General features: G+C 31.0%; 2 protein-coding genes across 7 annotated transcripts in view; one reads left to right on the top strand and one right to left on the bottom strand.

Moving 5' to 3' along the window:
- Positions 1–8,999, bottom strand: part of LOC141447921 (alpha-mannosidase 2-like) — a 202,369-nt gene extending 193,370 nt beyond the window's left edge. Inside the window, exons 1-2 of the mRNA XM_074115856.1 lie at positions 8,780–8,999; positions 4,194–4,286 (exon numbers count right to left, since the gene is read on the bottom strand). Of these exons, the coding sequence (XP_073971957.1) occupies positions 4,194–4,286; positions 8,780–8,941 (255 nt within the window). The 5' untranslated portion in view covers positions 8,942–8,999. The remainder of the gene's footprint in view (positions 1–4,193; positions 4,287–8,779) is intronic.
- The window catches only part of LOC141447919 (uncharacterized), a 133,734-nt gene extending 119,951 nt beyond the window's left edge, over positions 1–13,783 (top strand). For 4 of the 6 annotated variants that reach the window (XM_074115850.1, XM_074115851.1, XM_074115852.1 and 1 more), the window contains one exon: positions 9,439–13,783. In XM_074115850.1, coding sequence (XP_073971951.1) covers positions 9,439–12,268 — 2,830 coding nt within the window. In that variant the 3' untranslated portion in view covers positions 12,269–13,783. Of the gene's footprint in view, positions 1–1,758; positions 2,023–2,752; positions 3,892–9,438 lie in introns of those variants that run through there. The other 2 variants (XM_074115853.1, XM_074115854.1) reach the window with 2 other exon arrangements.
- Positions 13,784–14,499: the final 716 nt, after the last annotated feature.

Raw genomic sequence — 14,499 nt, 5'->3', positions numbered from 1 at the left:
CTCTTCCGTACTCTAATATTATTATAATTATTTGTTTATTTTTTTTGAAGTTTTAATAACGAAATATTTTGTAACAGAAAAAGCGATGGGCGAAAGAACTAAACTTTTTAAGTTTTTTGTTTGTATTGTAGATTGTACAAGACGGGCGGTTCCACCAAAAAAAGGGGAAGGAACGCAGGCAATCCTGATGCCCATTGTTCCCCGCCCACCCCTCATCTCATGAGAGATACCGGGGTTTAAAAACAAATCCGGCTAAAAATTACCAGATGCTAATATAATAACCTAACAAAGTAGCAACAGGACACTAGGGCGCTTCACGACTCAATCGCCCAGTGCACTGAATAAACCTAGAAAGTTCATTAAGATTACCAGATGCTACAATCTCCGGTAGGGAGACATTTGACCTTCCGAAGACGAGGAATCTAGTTTTAGAATAAACTGGGCACACCTCAACAAAGTGCCTCACAGTTTCATCGGACTCACCACAGCCAGCACTATTTGGCGACTGGATTAGGCCACATTTAAAAAGAAGATATGCTAAATTCGCATGTCCACTCAACACCTGAACCAACTGGCGGATCCGGGACCTGCTAAAACCAACCATATCCGTTCTTGACAGGCCAAGGATTTCCTTAGCCTGGCGGCAGTCAGTTCGGGTTCTCCACCGTTTCCGATGTTCTTTCAAAATCCACTGTTCCACCTCTGTTCTACAACGTCGATAGGATACAGGGATAATGGGCTGAGGAGTCATTGTTATCAACGCAGCTCCTTCCTTTGCTGTTTCATCAGCAAGTTCGTTACCCGGAATCCCAGAATGACCAGGAGACCAAGCAACCGAAACAGTATTCAAAGCTCCTAACAAATTGAGAGCAGCATGACAAGAATTGACCGAAATTTGGTTCCTACTAGGAGAGGCCAGAGCTTTAATGAGCTGTAAGAAGCTCCTAGAAAGAGAAAATCTAAGTGCCAGCAGCCGGATTCGAAACCGGGACCTCCGCGTGGGAATCCAATACGCTAACTGCAAAGCTAATCTCTTCCGTACTCTAATATTATTATAATTATTTATTTATTTTTTTTGAAGTTTTAATAACGAAATATTTTGGAACAGAAAAAGCGATGGGCGAAAGAACTAAATTTTTTAAGTTTTTTATTTGTATTAATATAAGTAATAATTACTAGGAATAATTTTCTGTATTTGTTATCGGTACAGGAAATGTATTTGTATATAAATGGGTTATCGCAGCGTGTTAAATGCATTGCCTAGTTATTTTATAAAATTCTACAAATTGTCTATAACGTTTATTCGATTAAAATGAAAAAATAAAGGTATCAAAGTTGTATATTTTAATTTTTAAGATTTTATAGAGTGTCAATTAAATTTCCAAAATTTTGGAATTTTGGAATTTTCTCTTCTTGTATTAGGAAACAACAAGTACCAAAACAAAAACAAAAAATCATGAAGTTTTCCCCAAATTGGGCTAGAAAACAGAACTAAATAAAACATCACTGATCGAATGAGAAAATGGTTTTTGAATGGTTCTGTACAGAACAGTGTTACATGACTAACATAAGGATAATTTCGACTAAATTACTACGCCACTTGTACCAGTAACCACTCCCCTCCATAGCTCTCAAACTAGTTTGCCCTCTCCTACCGTGGGAGTGCCAAGTGTATTAGTGCTTGTTTCCTGCCAGTGGCAGCAGTAGATCGCTCGCCATGAAGTCCGACGTTCAGGAATAAGACTGTTTTTTTTTTTTTTTTTTTTAATACGAGTATTCCAATATTTCTTGTTTTAGGGACTACCAAGTTTAGTGAAAGTGAAATTTTTCATTATTAATATCTCTCTGTTTATGGCCTATCGTAGCAAAGAACAACAAACGGACCATTGTTGTCTGTCTGTTATCGTAATTTGCGAGATTAGAAATCTTTTTCGCCGACCTCAGTAAATTTATGTTGATGAGTAAGTTAAGAAAATATTGTGGGTCAAAATTAGATTCCAACTCCAACTGAATTAAAACAAAGTAAGGGTAACAATTGACCTTTATTTTATGTTAAAATTGCTTGCAGGTCAATTAACGATTTAAAGAAAGAATATGTAAATTAATCTAGGGTGAAATCATAATCGAGTTTCTCTTATTTCTGTTCTCGAATTGCAGACTTGAGAAAACATTTTAAGTTATACAACAAAATAATTCTAACCAATTTCCCCATGTAAAAAATTGTTGATCCATATAAAAATTTTAAATACAAAAAAAAATAAAATAAAAGTGAAAACGTGAAAGTAGATGATTCAAATTTAGAAACCCAAATAAAATTGTAAACAAACGCACTGGTAACCAGCTAGGTAAGGTTTTGGTGTGTTGGCAAAGTTACGCATGCGTTTGCCTGGACATATGTATGTGTACGCTACAGCAAATCTGCAGTGTTACAAAAGAGTTTTATTTTAAATACTATAATCTATAAATTTAGAGATGTTGAAAAATTTATTTTTCCAATTTTAGCTATCACTTTAAACGAGAAATAAATACAAAAATATTTCGCGAAAATAGATTATTTAACAATGAACTCCTTGAAAAAATGGTATTCTGGGGGAAAAAAAACTTTACCAATCGTGTAAATATTAAATTTTCTGCAAAAAAAAAGGCTGCAAAAACACCATCTGCAAATAAATCTCAGATGAGCGAACAAAACTTTATCGATTTCATAATCGATAAAACTCTTGTTAATAAAATTACCATTTTCATGAAAATTTGTACGCATTATTTTTTTTAATAAAACTGTTTTATTATTGGTACGATAAAAATTGTTGACCTTTTTTAATATTATCGATGAATGATAACATATATTTGTGATAATGTTATCATTGGTGACTTTTTCTGGTTATATAAGATAAATCATATTAGGCAATTGATAAGGTGATAAATATAATATAAACGGAGTATAAGATATCTGTCGCCTACTAATCGCCGATGAGTCTAAGGCCAAAAGCGATAATAACTATGTGAAAACGGCTTTTCTATTATTATTATTATTTTTTTTTTGTATCATCAGTAAGGAGGAAAGAAAATAAAAGCATGTAGTTTAAAGTTTGCCCACTAGATAGCAACCGTATTTCTCATTATCTGTGTTTATTCGAGTATTCAACCGATTTTGCATTAAATTCTGTCAAAATCGCTAAACTTATACTATACGAAGATCTTAGAATGTATAGATTTTATTTATTTATAAGATTATAAATTTTCAAGCGATTTCGAATAAAGAAGTTTGTAGAAATGTTCAGCAAAACCTGTTTTTACCTGTTTCATAATATTGAATAACGGTATGAACTAGGAAGGGTATTTAAAAAATATATTTTAAAATTTTTTAAAACTAATAAGTTCAATATTAAAATAATTTCATCTCATAATAAAAATTATTCCACCGAACCAGGTACCTGTTGGTTACAAAAGAATACCGGTTTCATAATTTTTTTGTATTTATTTCATTACAGTGTATTTAGAACGTCCTTTGGCCTTGGAAAAGAGTGGGGAGAAATTGGTAGTGGGGATAGGTACAGAGCCCTCTACAGTGCTCAGTTAAAACTGGCCTGAACTGTAGCTTCACAAATGGTTGTCTGCCTGCAGCTGTTCAAGTATGTTTGTGTTAGGAGTGTAAACAAGTCTGACGTTTTGTGCTTGAGTGTTTTTCCAACATATATTTTTTTTTTAATTATTGTACACTGATGTGCATATCATAGACAAATACGCTATATACGTTAAAGATTATTTGTGATTTATAGTATTTAATCAAAATACTATACTGCTTAATAATTGTAAATAATAAGTGTTTATGTGTTGTGAAATGGAAATGACGCGCCAATTAGATTCAAGAACACCCACTTCTATGCCAAGGTAAACATTAATGAACTGTTTTTTTTTAATTGTAAAAACCGTATGGCTTTTTTTCTAAAACGTAGGTTTACTCCCAGTGTTAAGGTTATAGACTCATAGTTATTTCTGTCTCAATTAAAAAGAATATTTTTAAAGAATTCCCGTAAATAAGCGTTAGTGTAGATTTTTATTTTTTCTCGAGTTAATTAGTATTAACTAAATAAATGCATAGATAACTCCTGCAAAAAGAATTATTCCGTTATTCCGTTCTATTTTCTATCATTAATGATATTATTAACATAAAATTAAAACTCATCAATTACCTTCAGTGGATTATCTTCCCAAGTTTTCACTTTTGTCCAATATTTTTCTTCCATTATTTCATCCCATAACCAAAAAGTTGATATATTAGGAATCTGCAGTAATAAATTTAGCTAATAAAATTGTGCATTTAGCAAGCTTTACTAGTAGACAATAGAAAATATAAAAAAGAATAAGAGATATAAATCTATTATCTCTATTAAAATGTTATTTACTTGTTCTACGCTGTAATAAATTATTTTTACTCTTTTTTCTTGAATTTAATTGGTGATTCTAATTTAAATAAAATTACGTAATTGTTTTAGTTATTTAGGTCATTTTCTTGGTTTGATATGATTTAAAATCTCGTCCCAGAGCGGTTTTTGCGCTTGTGGTAGAAAAATAATTTAAAAAAAAAGCTGACTGCAGTTTTTGCAACAAAGTGCTCGTTTTACTTAAAATAATATTGGAATTAGGACGATCGATTTAACGACTTAATTTCAATTAGATTTACTTTTAAAAAACGAGAATAAATAAATTTAAAGCAAGTTTATTAGTCGTGTATTTTGAGGATTTTGTAAGGAGTACCAAAGGAACATTCTGGACAAAATAGAAAATTATGCCGCCTCCTCTGATGAGTGTACTGTAATAATTTCTTATAAAGTTCGTCACTTTTATTTATTAATTAATATAGGGTTAGAAGGATTAAAAAAAAAATAGAGCTTAATTCGAAAAAGATTAAATTCAAAATGTAACAATTGTTGAGGTGCACCTGTTGTTTCTTTTTCTTTAATTGCTTTTTCGCGGTTATTTTTTTTTTCAAGAAATTAATTCTTTACTTTTGCTCGAACCAAGAAAATACTAATTTGGTTAAGACATGTGTGTGTGTGTGTAAATAATGTAGATATTTTAAAATAAAAAATTGAGTCAAACTCGGCTTCCACCCCCAAAAAATATATTTTTTTTTAACTACGAATTTATTTTTCTATTTCTAATTTTCAAGTTTTTCTTCAAATTTCGAATTTTTTTTTGCACAAATTTCTCTTACGCGCTAGAATACCTCTTTTTTTTTATATATATATTCTTAGTAAATGGTTTACAAAAGCTAAAAAAATTAATTTTTACCCAATTTTCAGCAATTAGTTTCATTTTTAAGACAATTCTGAATAAAAATATCGGCCGGAGTAGTTTTCAAAAGAATTTTGGTATACTGAATGGATCTTTCCTGCCAGGCCATTTTCTTTAAAGAGAAATCTGTATTTTAATCTTCCAATTATTTATGCTTTATATTTTAAAAGTGGTATAACCGTACATTATACTAGAACGTTGTTTTGGAGGAAGCTAAATCTTTTCTTTAATCAAAATCGCTCTAAAAACGGCTTTTATTTTAATTGGAGTTTTTATTTTTATTTAATTTATTTTATTGCTAACCGACATTGAGTTTTGTAGCCAAAAACAATTATGGAATTGGGGGGTACATCACTCCTTTTTTTTACGACGGAGACAATTGGGGGGGAAATGAAAGAAAATTGCCAAAAATATCAGGTCATGGACCCATGGGATGAAACGGCGATGTACGGGTCTAATAGTTTTCGCAAAAAAACAGAGTTGGCCTTTTCAACTATGTCCTTTTCCCTCTTGTGAGCGTTTATTTTTATTTTTTTGAGTTTTTCCTATAAATAAAAACTATTTTCTTTATGCTTAATTCGTTGCTGTGCTCAAGTTTTATATTTGAAAGCATATTTTACGACAGTTCTAGGGGTGAGTTGTATGGAAGGCTTCCCCCTCGAAAGTGCCCATTTAGAGAACAAAATGATCCCAAAATTTGTATAAAATATTAACCAGGATTTAATATTGTTTCATGAAAATCCGAGTTTGACGCCTGATCCTCTTTAAAAGTGATCATTTTGCTTGAAATTCTCTTAACATGAAAAATAATTTTAAGCAAAGCTTTTGGAGGCAAAAAAATAAACCCCTAAAAATCCTTGGATTACAGTGAACACTATTTTAAAGTTAACTAATATTTAGATAAAATTCTTAATTTTTGAGAAAATTTTGAAAATAGGAGCTTGTGACACAAATTCTCTTTTTTTCCTACCATTTTCCGAAAATTTTATTTTGGAAAATGGCTTGAATGATTGTTGAATGAAAGTAGGCGCGTGAACTAGGGTTTAACCTTATATATTACTTGTAGCTATTTCTAATTCAGTTTAAAAGCTTTAATAAAATTGAGAAGATCTAAGATTTGTAAACATTTCTAGAGTAAGGAGGAAAAAAAGAGTAAGAATCGGGAGAATCACCGAAGAGATTGGAAAAGTAACGAAATGAAGAGGCTGCATAGCGAAATTTCGTGATGTAAATTTAGTACTATCATTAAAATACGGCTGACGGAAGGGATGGGAAATCTCTTCAAACTGCAATCAAGTCAAACTTTGCACTTTAAAACTGCATCCTTGGACACAAAGCCTTCCAAAACAGTGTAATAATAACCCAGGCTCCTAAAGTATAACAACAATTACAAAGACTTCAAATGTAAGACAACTGTATCCAAGTCTGACAACACAAACAAGGCTCAATAGCCGCACCTCTAACCCACGGGCAAACTGAACTCATTTTTACACAGATTCGTGGATATTAACAAATTTATAAACTTTTACAGACGGATTAATTCTATAAACAAACCAAACAATTAAGGGAGCCACTCCCTTTACAAAATTCATAGGCTATACACGCCTACTGGAGGATTGCATTACAACTAGGAAATATGCGCTACAAAGCAAAATATTTAATTAGCACAAGAAACCTTCGCATTATGACGCATTAGGTACGCAGGAGTTATTTAAGAACTCCAATCTCTCTATTATGGTAGCAGCTGAAACTGGTCTACTATCAGCTAAAACTTGTTCTTCTTTTTTACTGTTGGCCTACTTTAGGTGTCTTTGTAATTGTTGTCTTACTTTGGAAGTCTGTGTTATCTTTAGCCTTCTTTAGGTGTCTTTGCTATGGTTGCCCTACTTTGGTTCTTTGAAATTGCTGTCTTACTGTGAGAGTCTTCGTTATTTATTGTTTTTCTTTAGACTTCTTTATTATTGTTGACCTACTTTGAGAGTCTTTGTTGGCCTACTGAAGGTTCTTTTTTATTGTCTTACTTTGGTAGTCTTTGTTATTGTTAGCCTACTTAGTCTTTTTGGATCCAATACATTCACAATATGATAAAAATATGTATCCACTATGTAACTATCACTCCTCTGATGTCCTTAAATATCTTCTAGTTTCGTGTCCGATGTCTACGGCCAAACATATCATAATTTGAGGTTAGTGACGCAGATTTGTTAAATGGTATATTTTGTTAAGTAACACTTTTGTTACTTAAGCGTTACGAAAACTTAATTCAAGTTCATTTTAATAATTTTTTATATTTTGTTAAGGTTAAGTAAAGTTATTTTTTGGAGTAGTTATCGAAACTGTTTCGAAACAATAGTAAACATTTTAGCTTCTCATCTTGTGTGTTAATTAGGGTGCAAAATCAAAAGTTATTGCAGTCCATTTTTGTAGAATTAAAGAGGGACGAGGTCACACTATTATCTCATAGATCAGATAGAGCACATCTGGATAAAATCTCAGTGGAAAAGTTTCCTGTAAAGGCTCACTGGCATGATCGGTTGGCATAGGAGAACAGAGACAAGAATCTTTTATAACTTTCTTCCCAATGAGAAAAAGGTCGAATTAGCAATGAAAACTTTTAATAATTATTGTCTTATTGTATTAAGTTTTATTATATTATTGTATTTTTTATTATTCAGTAACAATAATGAATTTCTGGTTTCACTATTTTATAATCTTGTTGGTTTTGTCCATTGTAGCTCGCACGTTTATTATTCATTTTATAATCTATTTTGTATTGTGTTCCAATTGAATAGAATCTAGTTTTAGTTACAGCCAAGCTAAAGTTAGGCTCTGACGCGTATAAGTTGGCCTGTTTCCATAGTCAAGAATGAGTCGCATTTCGCAATTAAATAAGATTTTTAAATTAGATTTAAGTTTTTTTTTTTTTTGCAAGTTGCTGATTGTAATCAAATGCAGCTCTATAAAAAAGAAGTACTATCTTAAAAGTAATTGCAGTAAGCAATGATAAGAATTTCAACTAAAAATATTTATTTTGCCTACTTCCATGCCTCGTGACCAGCCACACCCTTTGACCACGCCCTTCTAGTAAAACTTGCTTTGGTTGGCTGATCGTACTCGTCCCCGCCCTAAATGGGCGTAGCATATTTAGTTACCGCCCTGTTAGTTATTGTTTTGTTTTTGACTATTTCTTTTATTAATTTATTTTTAATTTTTAGAAATTCTTTGTTATTAGCGATAAATTTCTTTTTTATTTAGGCGAAAGACGCATTATTTTGCTCCGTGTTGTCAGAGAGAGAAAAATTATTTGCTAAACATTATTAGCAGTGGATACAGAAGTGGATTGTAAATTGCTTTCTTTCCTCTATTTAATAAAATCTAATTTGGAAAAACCTGTTTACGTTTTGATTTATTGATTATAATCGATTAGAAAGGAAATAAATTTTCTTTATTTAACTGGCTTCTATAAAATTATATTACTTACGGTGAAATTTAGCCGTGGATATATTTTGTTTGTTTCAATAATAATTTCCAAGGGACCTTTCTCCTCTGAACATTTTGATTCAGAATCTTCATTTAGATTTACTTCAGTTGATTTTAATCTAATTACTTCTAGAAATAACGCGTATAAATAGTATATTTTCATTATTTTAACAAACTTAAATAAAAAATTGAGATTTTTTTGGTTGCTAAGGTTTATTTTAATAATTGCCATGGATTTGTTAATTTTTACTTCAGTTTCAGAGTTATTTTTCATTTTTTTTTTATCTGAATTATTTTTTATTTTTTGATCAGTTTCAATGCAAAAACTTGATTCGCCACGTACACTTCTACTTTTCTTCATATGGTTATCTCTCCTGTTATATTTCTGTATCCTCCAGTTTAAATCCTTTTTCTTGATGATTGATCTGCTCTATATTCTTCCTCTCCTTCCGTCAATTCTTTTTCAGATAAGAATTTTAGTCTTTACATCCTTATTTTTCTGCTGTTCCAAATGCAAGCACTAACCGCTTTCAATTTCTTCTTGTTTCGAAAATTGTCTTTACTAATCAGAAGTTGCTTTTTTATTTTTTGTTCTAAAAGAAATATTGTTATCTATTATTTAACAATGATGATAATAATAGTTTTATTCTCTGTTCACAGGGGTCACATTAGTGTCCGGCCAGAAACTCAGGTGATGGCCCAGCAGCACAGCAGTGTAGTTCACCATAAACCGCCAGTTTCTTCAACTACGACTCCATGTCAGTATATTGTTTTGGACGATCTAGTCCGAAGAGCAGTGCAAAAAGAATGGCTTGAATTAGATTATGGCGCGCAATGGTGGAGCAATGACCATGCTCCGACAATCTATGCAAATAGTAAACTGATACCATCGCTCAATGCATTTCTAAGCAATCGTTGGGCTGAACTGAAGTTAATATTGCAGAAAAGACCTGTTGCAGCAAAAAAAATTCGATTGAAAAAAAGCGGAGAATCAACGTCCGATCAGCAAAAGGATTGTGCGCAAACATCTGCACAACCAGCAGTTCAACAACAACAACAACAAAATATCGACACTAAACCAACTTTCCATCAACCAACAGCTGCTCAAGCGTCATCAACCAGGGTGACGCAATACTCAACGTTAAAACATCAACTGTCAAATAACATATCATCGGTTCATTATCGTCCCGATATTAAACCATGTATACCCCAAATGGATGAAACAAATATTGACAAAAATATTAGTTCCTCTCTTAATCAACCAGTTAATTTTTATTCAGTGCCTGAAATAAACGGAAATTGTAATACATCTGCTTCGGCCAATGAAGTAGAAAGTATTCCCGACTTCAATGCTTTTATTCCAGCTCAGAATAATTACTTAAAACCGAAATCATTTTCGTATTTACGAAACTTGATCGCAGGACATTGCGAGCAATACCAACAAAATGATACAAACAATGCTTACAATCCCTATATTTCTTCCTGTACAACAGCTACGGATAATTCATTAAAAATGAAAATTAAGTTAAATCCTTCTGGTCAGGTGGCTCGTTCCAAACAACACAAAAAGAAAGTAGATGAAAATAAATTGAAAAACCAAGGTGTTGAAGGAGGGAACAATGTAAAACAGAAAAAATCCAAAAAACATCAAACTGAGAACCCAAAGAGAAGGAAAAGACTTATTAAAGTTAGGTACATTGGCCCGCATAAAATTAAAAAATGTTTTGTAAAACTTTATACACTAAATGATGAAACTTTAAGAAAATATACGGGCAAAGGGATAGAAGATTTGAAAAAATTAAAAACTAAGAAGGCGCCTAAAAAACGACGTAAATCAGAAAAGAAAACAACCAATTCAACGAATAAAGTGATGACTGCCGAAAATCCTGTTGGAACGGATATATCAAGTAGCCGACCACAATTGAGTACCAACTGTTTCGAGCAATACCAACAAAATGATACAAAAAATGCTTACAAACCCTATATTTCTTCCTGTACAACTGCTACGGACAATTCAGATTCAAGTCTAAGTATTTCATCAAGTTTTCCGCCTATAACGAACATAGAGAACGGTTTAGCTTTACCTCCAATTAGTCCGCCTGCGAAATCATTGCCGATAATCGATTGTTCACCAATTTCAACAAACGAAACTCATATGGATGATGTTATCTTAAATACGATTCTTTCAACGGCAGTAAGTGCACCTTCATCGAACAAAACGGATCAAAATGAAATGAAAACAAATTTAGAACATAGAAAAACGCCAAATTCAAGTATATCAGAAAAAGTAGTAACAATAAAGTTAGATAATGAATCAGTGACATCTATAAAACGTTCAGTGTCATGTGATGAGTTCATATCATTAAATAAAGAAGTAGTTAAACCGTTAAATATGTCAAAATTGGTTGTAGAATCCACAAATCATGAAATTAGTAATGATGATTCCAGCAAAATTCAGGTAGAACAGGCAGGTGATGAAGAAAACCAAACTGCTACGCCTAAACCAGCAACTAAAGAATGTCGTTTGGAAGATCAAGATAACTCTTTAGTAAATTCAAGCGATGTGCAGTCAGGTAGTAATAGCAACAATTCTCCCAGCCATAAATCTGAAGTTACTAAGACATTAAATGGCATACTTAAGAGAAAGGAAAGAACTCTTTCATCTTCTCCTCATAGAGTTGGCAAGCAAAATAGCGATTACTTGAATGGAAAAATCATACCACTTGGACAGAAAGCAAGTCCGACTTCGCTAAAACGACGGTCATCAGAAGGATCATTTGATGTGCCTACAATTTCATCGTGTTTGAGTCTAGCAAAGTTGCCTGAGTTCATCAATAAAGATACAGTAAAAAAAGAAACAGAAAAATTATCTCCAATAATATATTCAAATAAAAATATTGTAGATACAACATCATCTATGGATTTAAATATGAATTATAAAAATAATCCATTAATACAAATAGCTTTAACGAATAATATTACATTTAATAAAAATAAACTTAAAGAACCTATCACATTATTCAAAGACACAGATGCTGGAGATAGTACAGATTCTAATAAAGAAAACACTTTTATTGATGAAATTATTTCTAACATCGAGGAAAATAAGAAAAAACATAAATTAGATGGTGAAATACCACAGTCACCTAAGAAGATAAGACTAGAAGGACATTGCGATGAGAGTATGACAAAATGTAATTTAAAAATAGATTTAAGTAGAATGAAATTAGAAGAAGAAATCAACGATGAAGCAGTAAAACAAACAGAACAACAAGAAACAGAACAGCCTTCACATGATAATATTGACAGAAGAAATAAATCTCAAGAACAAGAACCAACTGAAAGGCCAGTCTTGGATTTGGAGCCAGCAAATTTCGATAATTATAGTTGTACACATTGCGATGGTGTATTTATGCATTTTAAAGACTGGAAAATGCATTATGACGATGGTCATCCTAAATGTGCCAAACTTACCGCTCAAGATAGTTAAAAATACAAAAAAAAAAAAGTAAATATTTGTATATAAATAAAAGATGTTGATAATATGTACAGCGTGTTTGGCTATAATTAGGCAAGAGGACGGTTTGGTTGAGACAAAAAATATCACAAGCTGCTATCTCAATTAAAACTATTCTGTGGTTTAATCAACTCTTTATAATGAATGAAATAATAGAATGAACCATCGAGCTTGTTTCTATATTTTGATGTGAATTACAAACTATCCCGAGAATATGTTCGTTCTAGACATTAGCATTGACCTTTTCACTCCTAGGGGACATCCATAACATTCTGTCAAGAGCAGTGATAATTTTTAAATGTTACAAAAGCAGTTTAGTATTAATTACACGGATATGTAATAATGACAAGAACCACGCATGCGCAAAAGAATTCTGTCATAATATCCCCCGCCACAGGTTGCACTAGGCTGAGAAAGAAGTGGAGGGAGAATTGTTATGTACTACTGCGCTTCTTTATGCGCATGATGTGTTCAGTTCATATCTAACCTTTCCATCGTCAACTTATCACGGAGCAATATTGTTCAGGCTGACAAAAATTCTTATTCTTGTTTGATAATGTAATACCTTCAAATATCGCCTAGCTCTACTTCATATCCATATTTTTTTATACTTCTTAGTTCACTCTCTGAATTAATTCTAACTTAACATAGGAAAAAAAATAATAATAATAATAAAATTGTAATTACGGTATGTCTATCTGGCAAAAATTTGTAAGAATTTTCATCAGTGGGTGTCCATAAGTCCATAAAATCCTTCTTCAAAAAGGCAAGAACTAATTTATAGTTTTTGTATTGAAGCAATGATAACTGTAACTTTTTTCTTAGTAAAGAGTAAAGAGACGCTTTAATTATAGCCAACTATAAAGTATTTTGCCATTAAATGCGTAAATGTGATATTAATTTAAGTGCCCAGAAGTATGTAGTTATTTTTTTTATTTTTAAGTGAAATGCCTCTTGAAATCCCTTAAGTTTTGTGGATAATTCTATAAGATTTTCCATTAAACAAAAGGAAGAAAAAGGCATTAAGAAAACTTTCCCAATTGTATATAGTTTATAAATAATATTCAGTTCATTATTATTGTTATTTATCTAAGAAAACATCTTGTAAGATATAAAAATGATGTGTTTAAAAAACTTAATAGTTTAGGATACCCGATCAGTAAAATTAAGTGTATGTATTGTATATATTAAGAATAATAAAACGTTTAAAGAATAAAGAATAAATTTTAGAATAAAAAACGTTTAGGACTAGTCATGGGGGCCTTAATAAGAACAGAAATGTAAGCATATTATCGAACTTATGTTGTTAACCATAACGTATTAAGAAAACAATTTCTTTTTATAAGATTTCAATCATATCAACAAAAATAAATAATTAAATAAATAGAACTCATTGTTTCAGATTGTAAGTATATAGTAGAGTTCAGCAAATTGTAGATAAAATTCAAATTCATATAATAATTCAAGTTTTGAATCTGAATCCAAAACTTCTCTTTTGAAAAAGATCCATAATCAGAATTTGACTATAATTCTTCCTATAAATGTATAAAATAAATCATATAATTCTATACATATAATGTATTTCTTTGGTTATTTTACTTTAAATTTATATTGTATATGTAAAAACTTCTACATTTTTGAAAATAACTTATTATTTTAATTTTTCCTGTTGTAAATTTAGAAAACACTGGGTAATTTTAAAGATACATTTTTTTTTTAACTTCTGTATTTAGAGAACTTTTCTTTAGTTAAATATAATGGGATTGTTTTTTATAATTACTTTTAAGAACCAATAATTATTATTTAATTCTTTAATCCTTTGTTTTTGAATACTTTTTTAAATTTCTTATTCTTTATTATTTTTTTTTAAATAATTTTTTTATAAAACAAAAAAAAATTTTGTGTTTCTGTTTGTAAACATTTATAGTTGAAAAGTTTTATTTTTTAAACATCCACTAAAAAAAATCTAGTTGGATTCTGTTAAATAAAAGAAATATTTTTTTTTTTTTTTAAACTTTGAGTTGCGCTTCTGTTTCCTTTTCTCTATTTCAACAAAATTTGCAGTATTAGAATAGATTTGCAGTTTCTACAATAGTTACAAGATAGGAGACTTAAAGTTGCGGCTATAACTTGGAATAATCGGCGCTGGAAAAAAGTCAAACAAAGTCAAATTTGGAAAAAGTGCAAATTTGTTAGTGTTTTTA

Source organism: Rhodnius prolixus, unplaced genomic scaffold (assembly GCF_049639745.1).
Source record: "Rhodnius prolixus isolate KJV_2025 unplaced genomic scaffold, Rpr scaffold_13, whole genome shotgun sequence".
In the NCBI taxonomy this organism is placed as follows: domain Eukaryota; kingdom Metazoa; phylum Arthropoda; class Insecta; order Hemiptera; family Reduviidae; genus Rhodnius; species Rhodnius prolixus.
The sequence above is the reverse complement of the archived record's forward strand: the minus strand, read 5'-3'. Positions and strand labels throughout refer to the sequence as shown.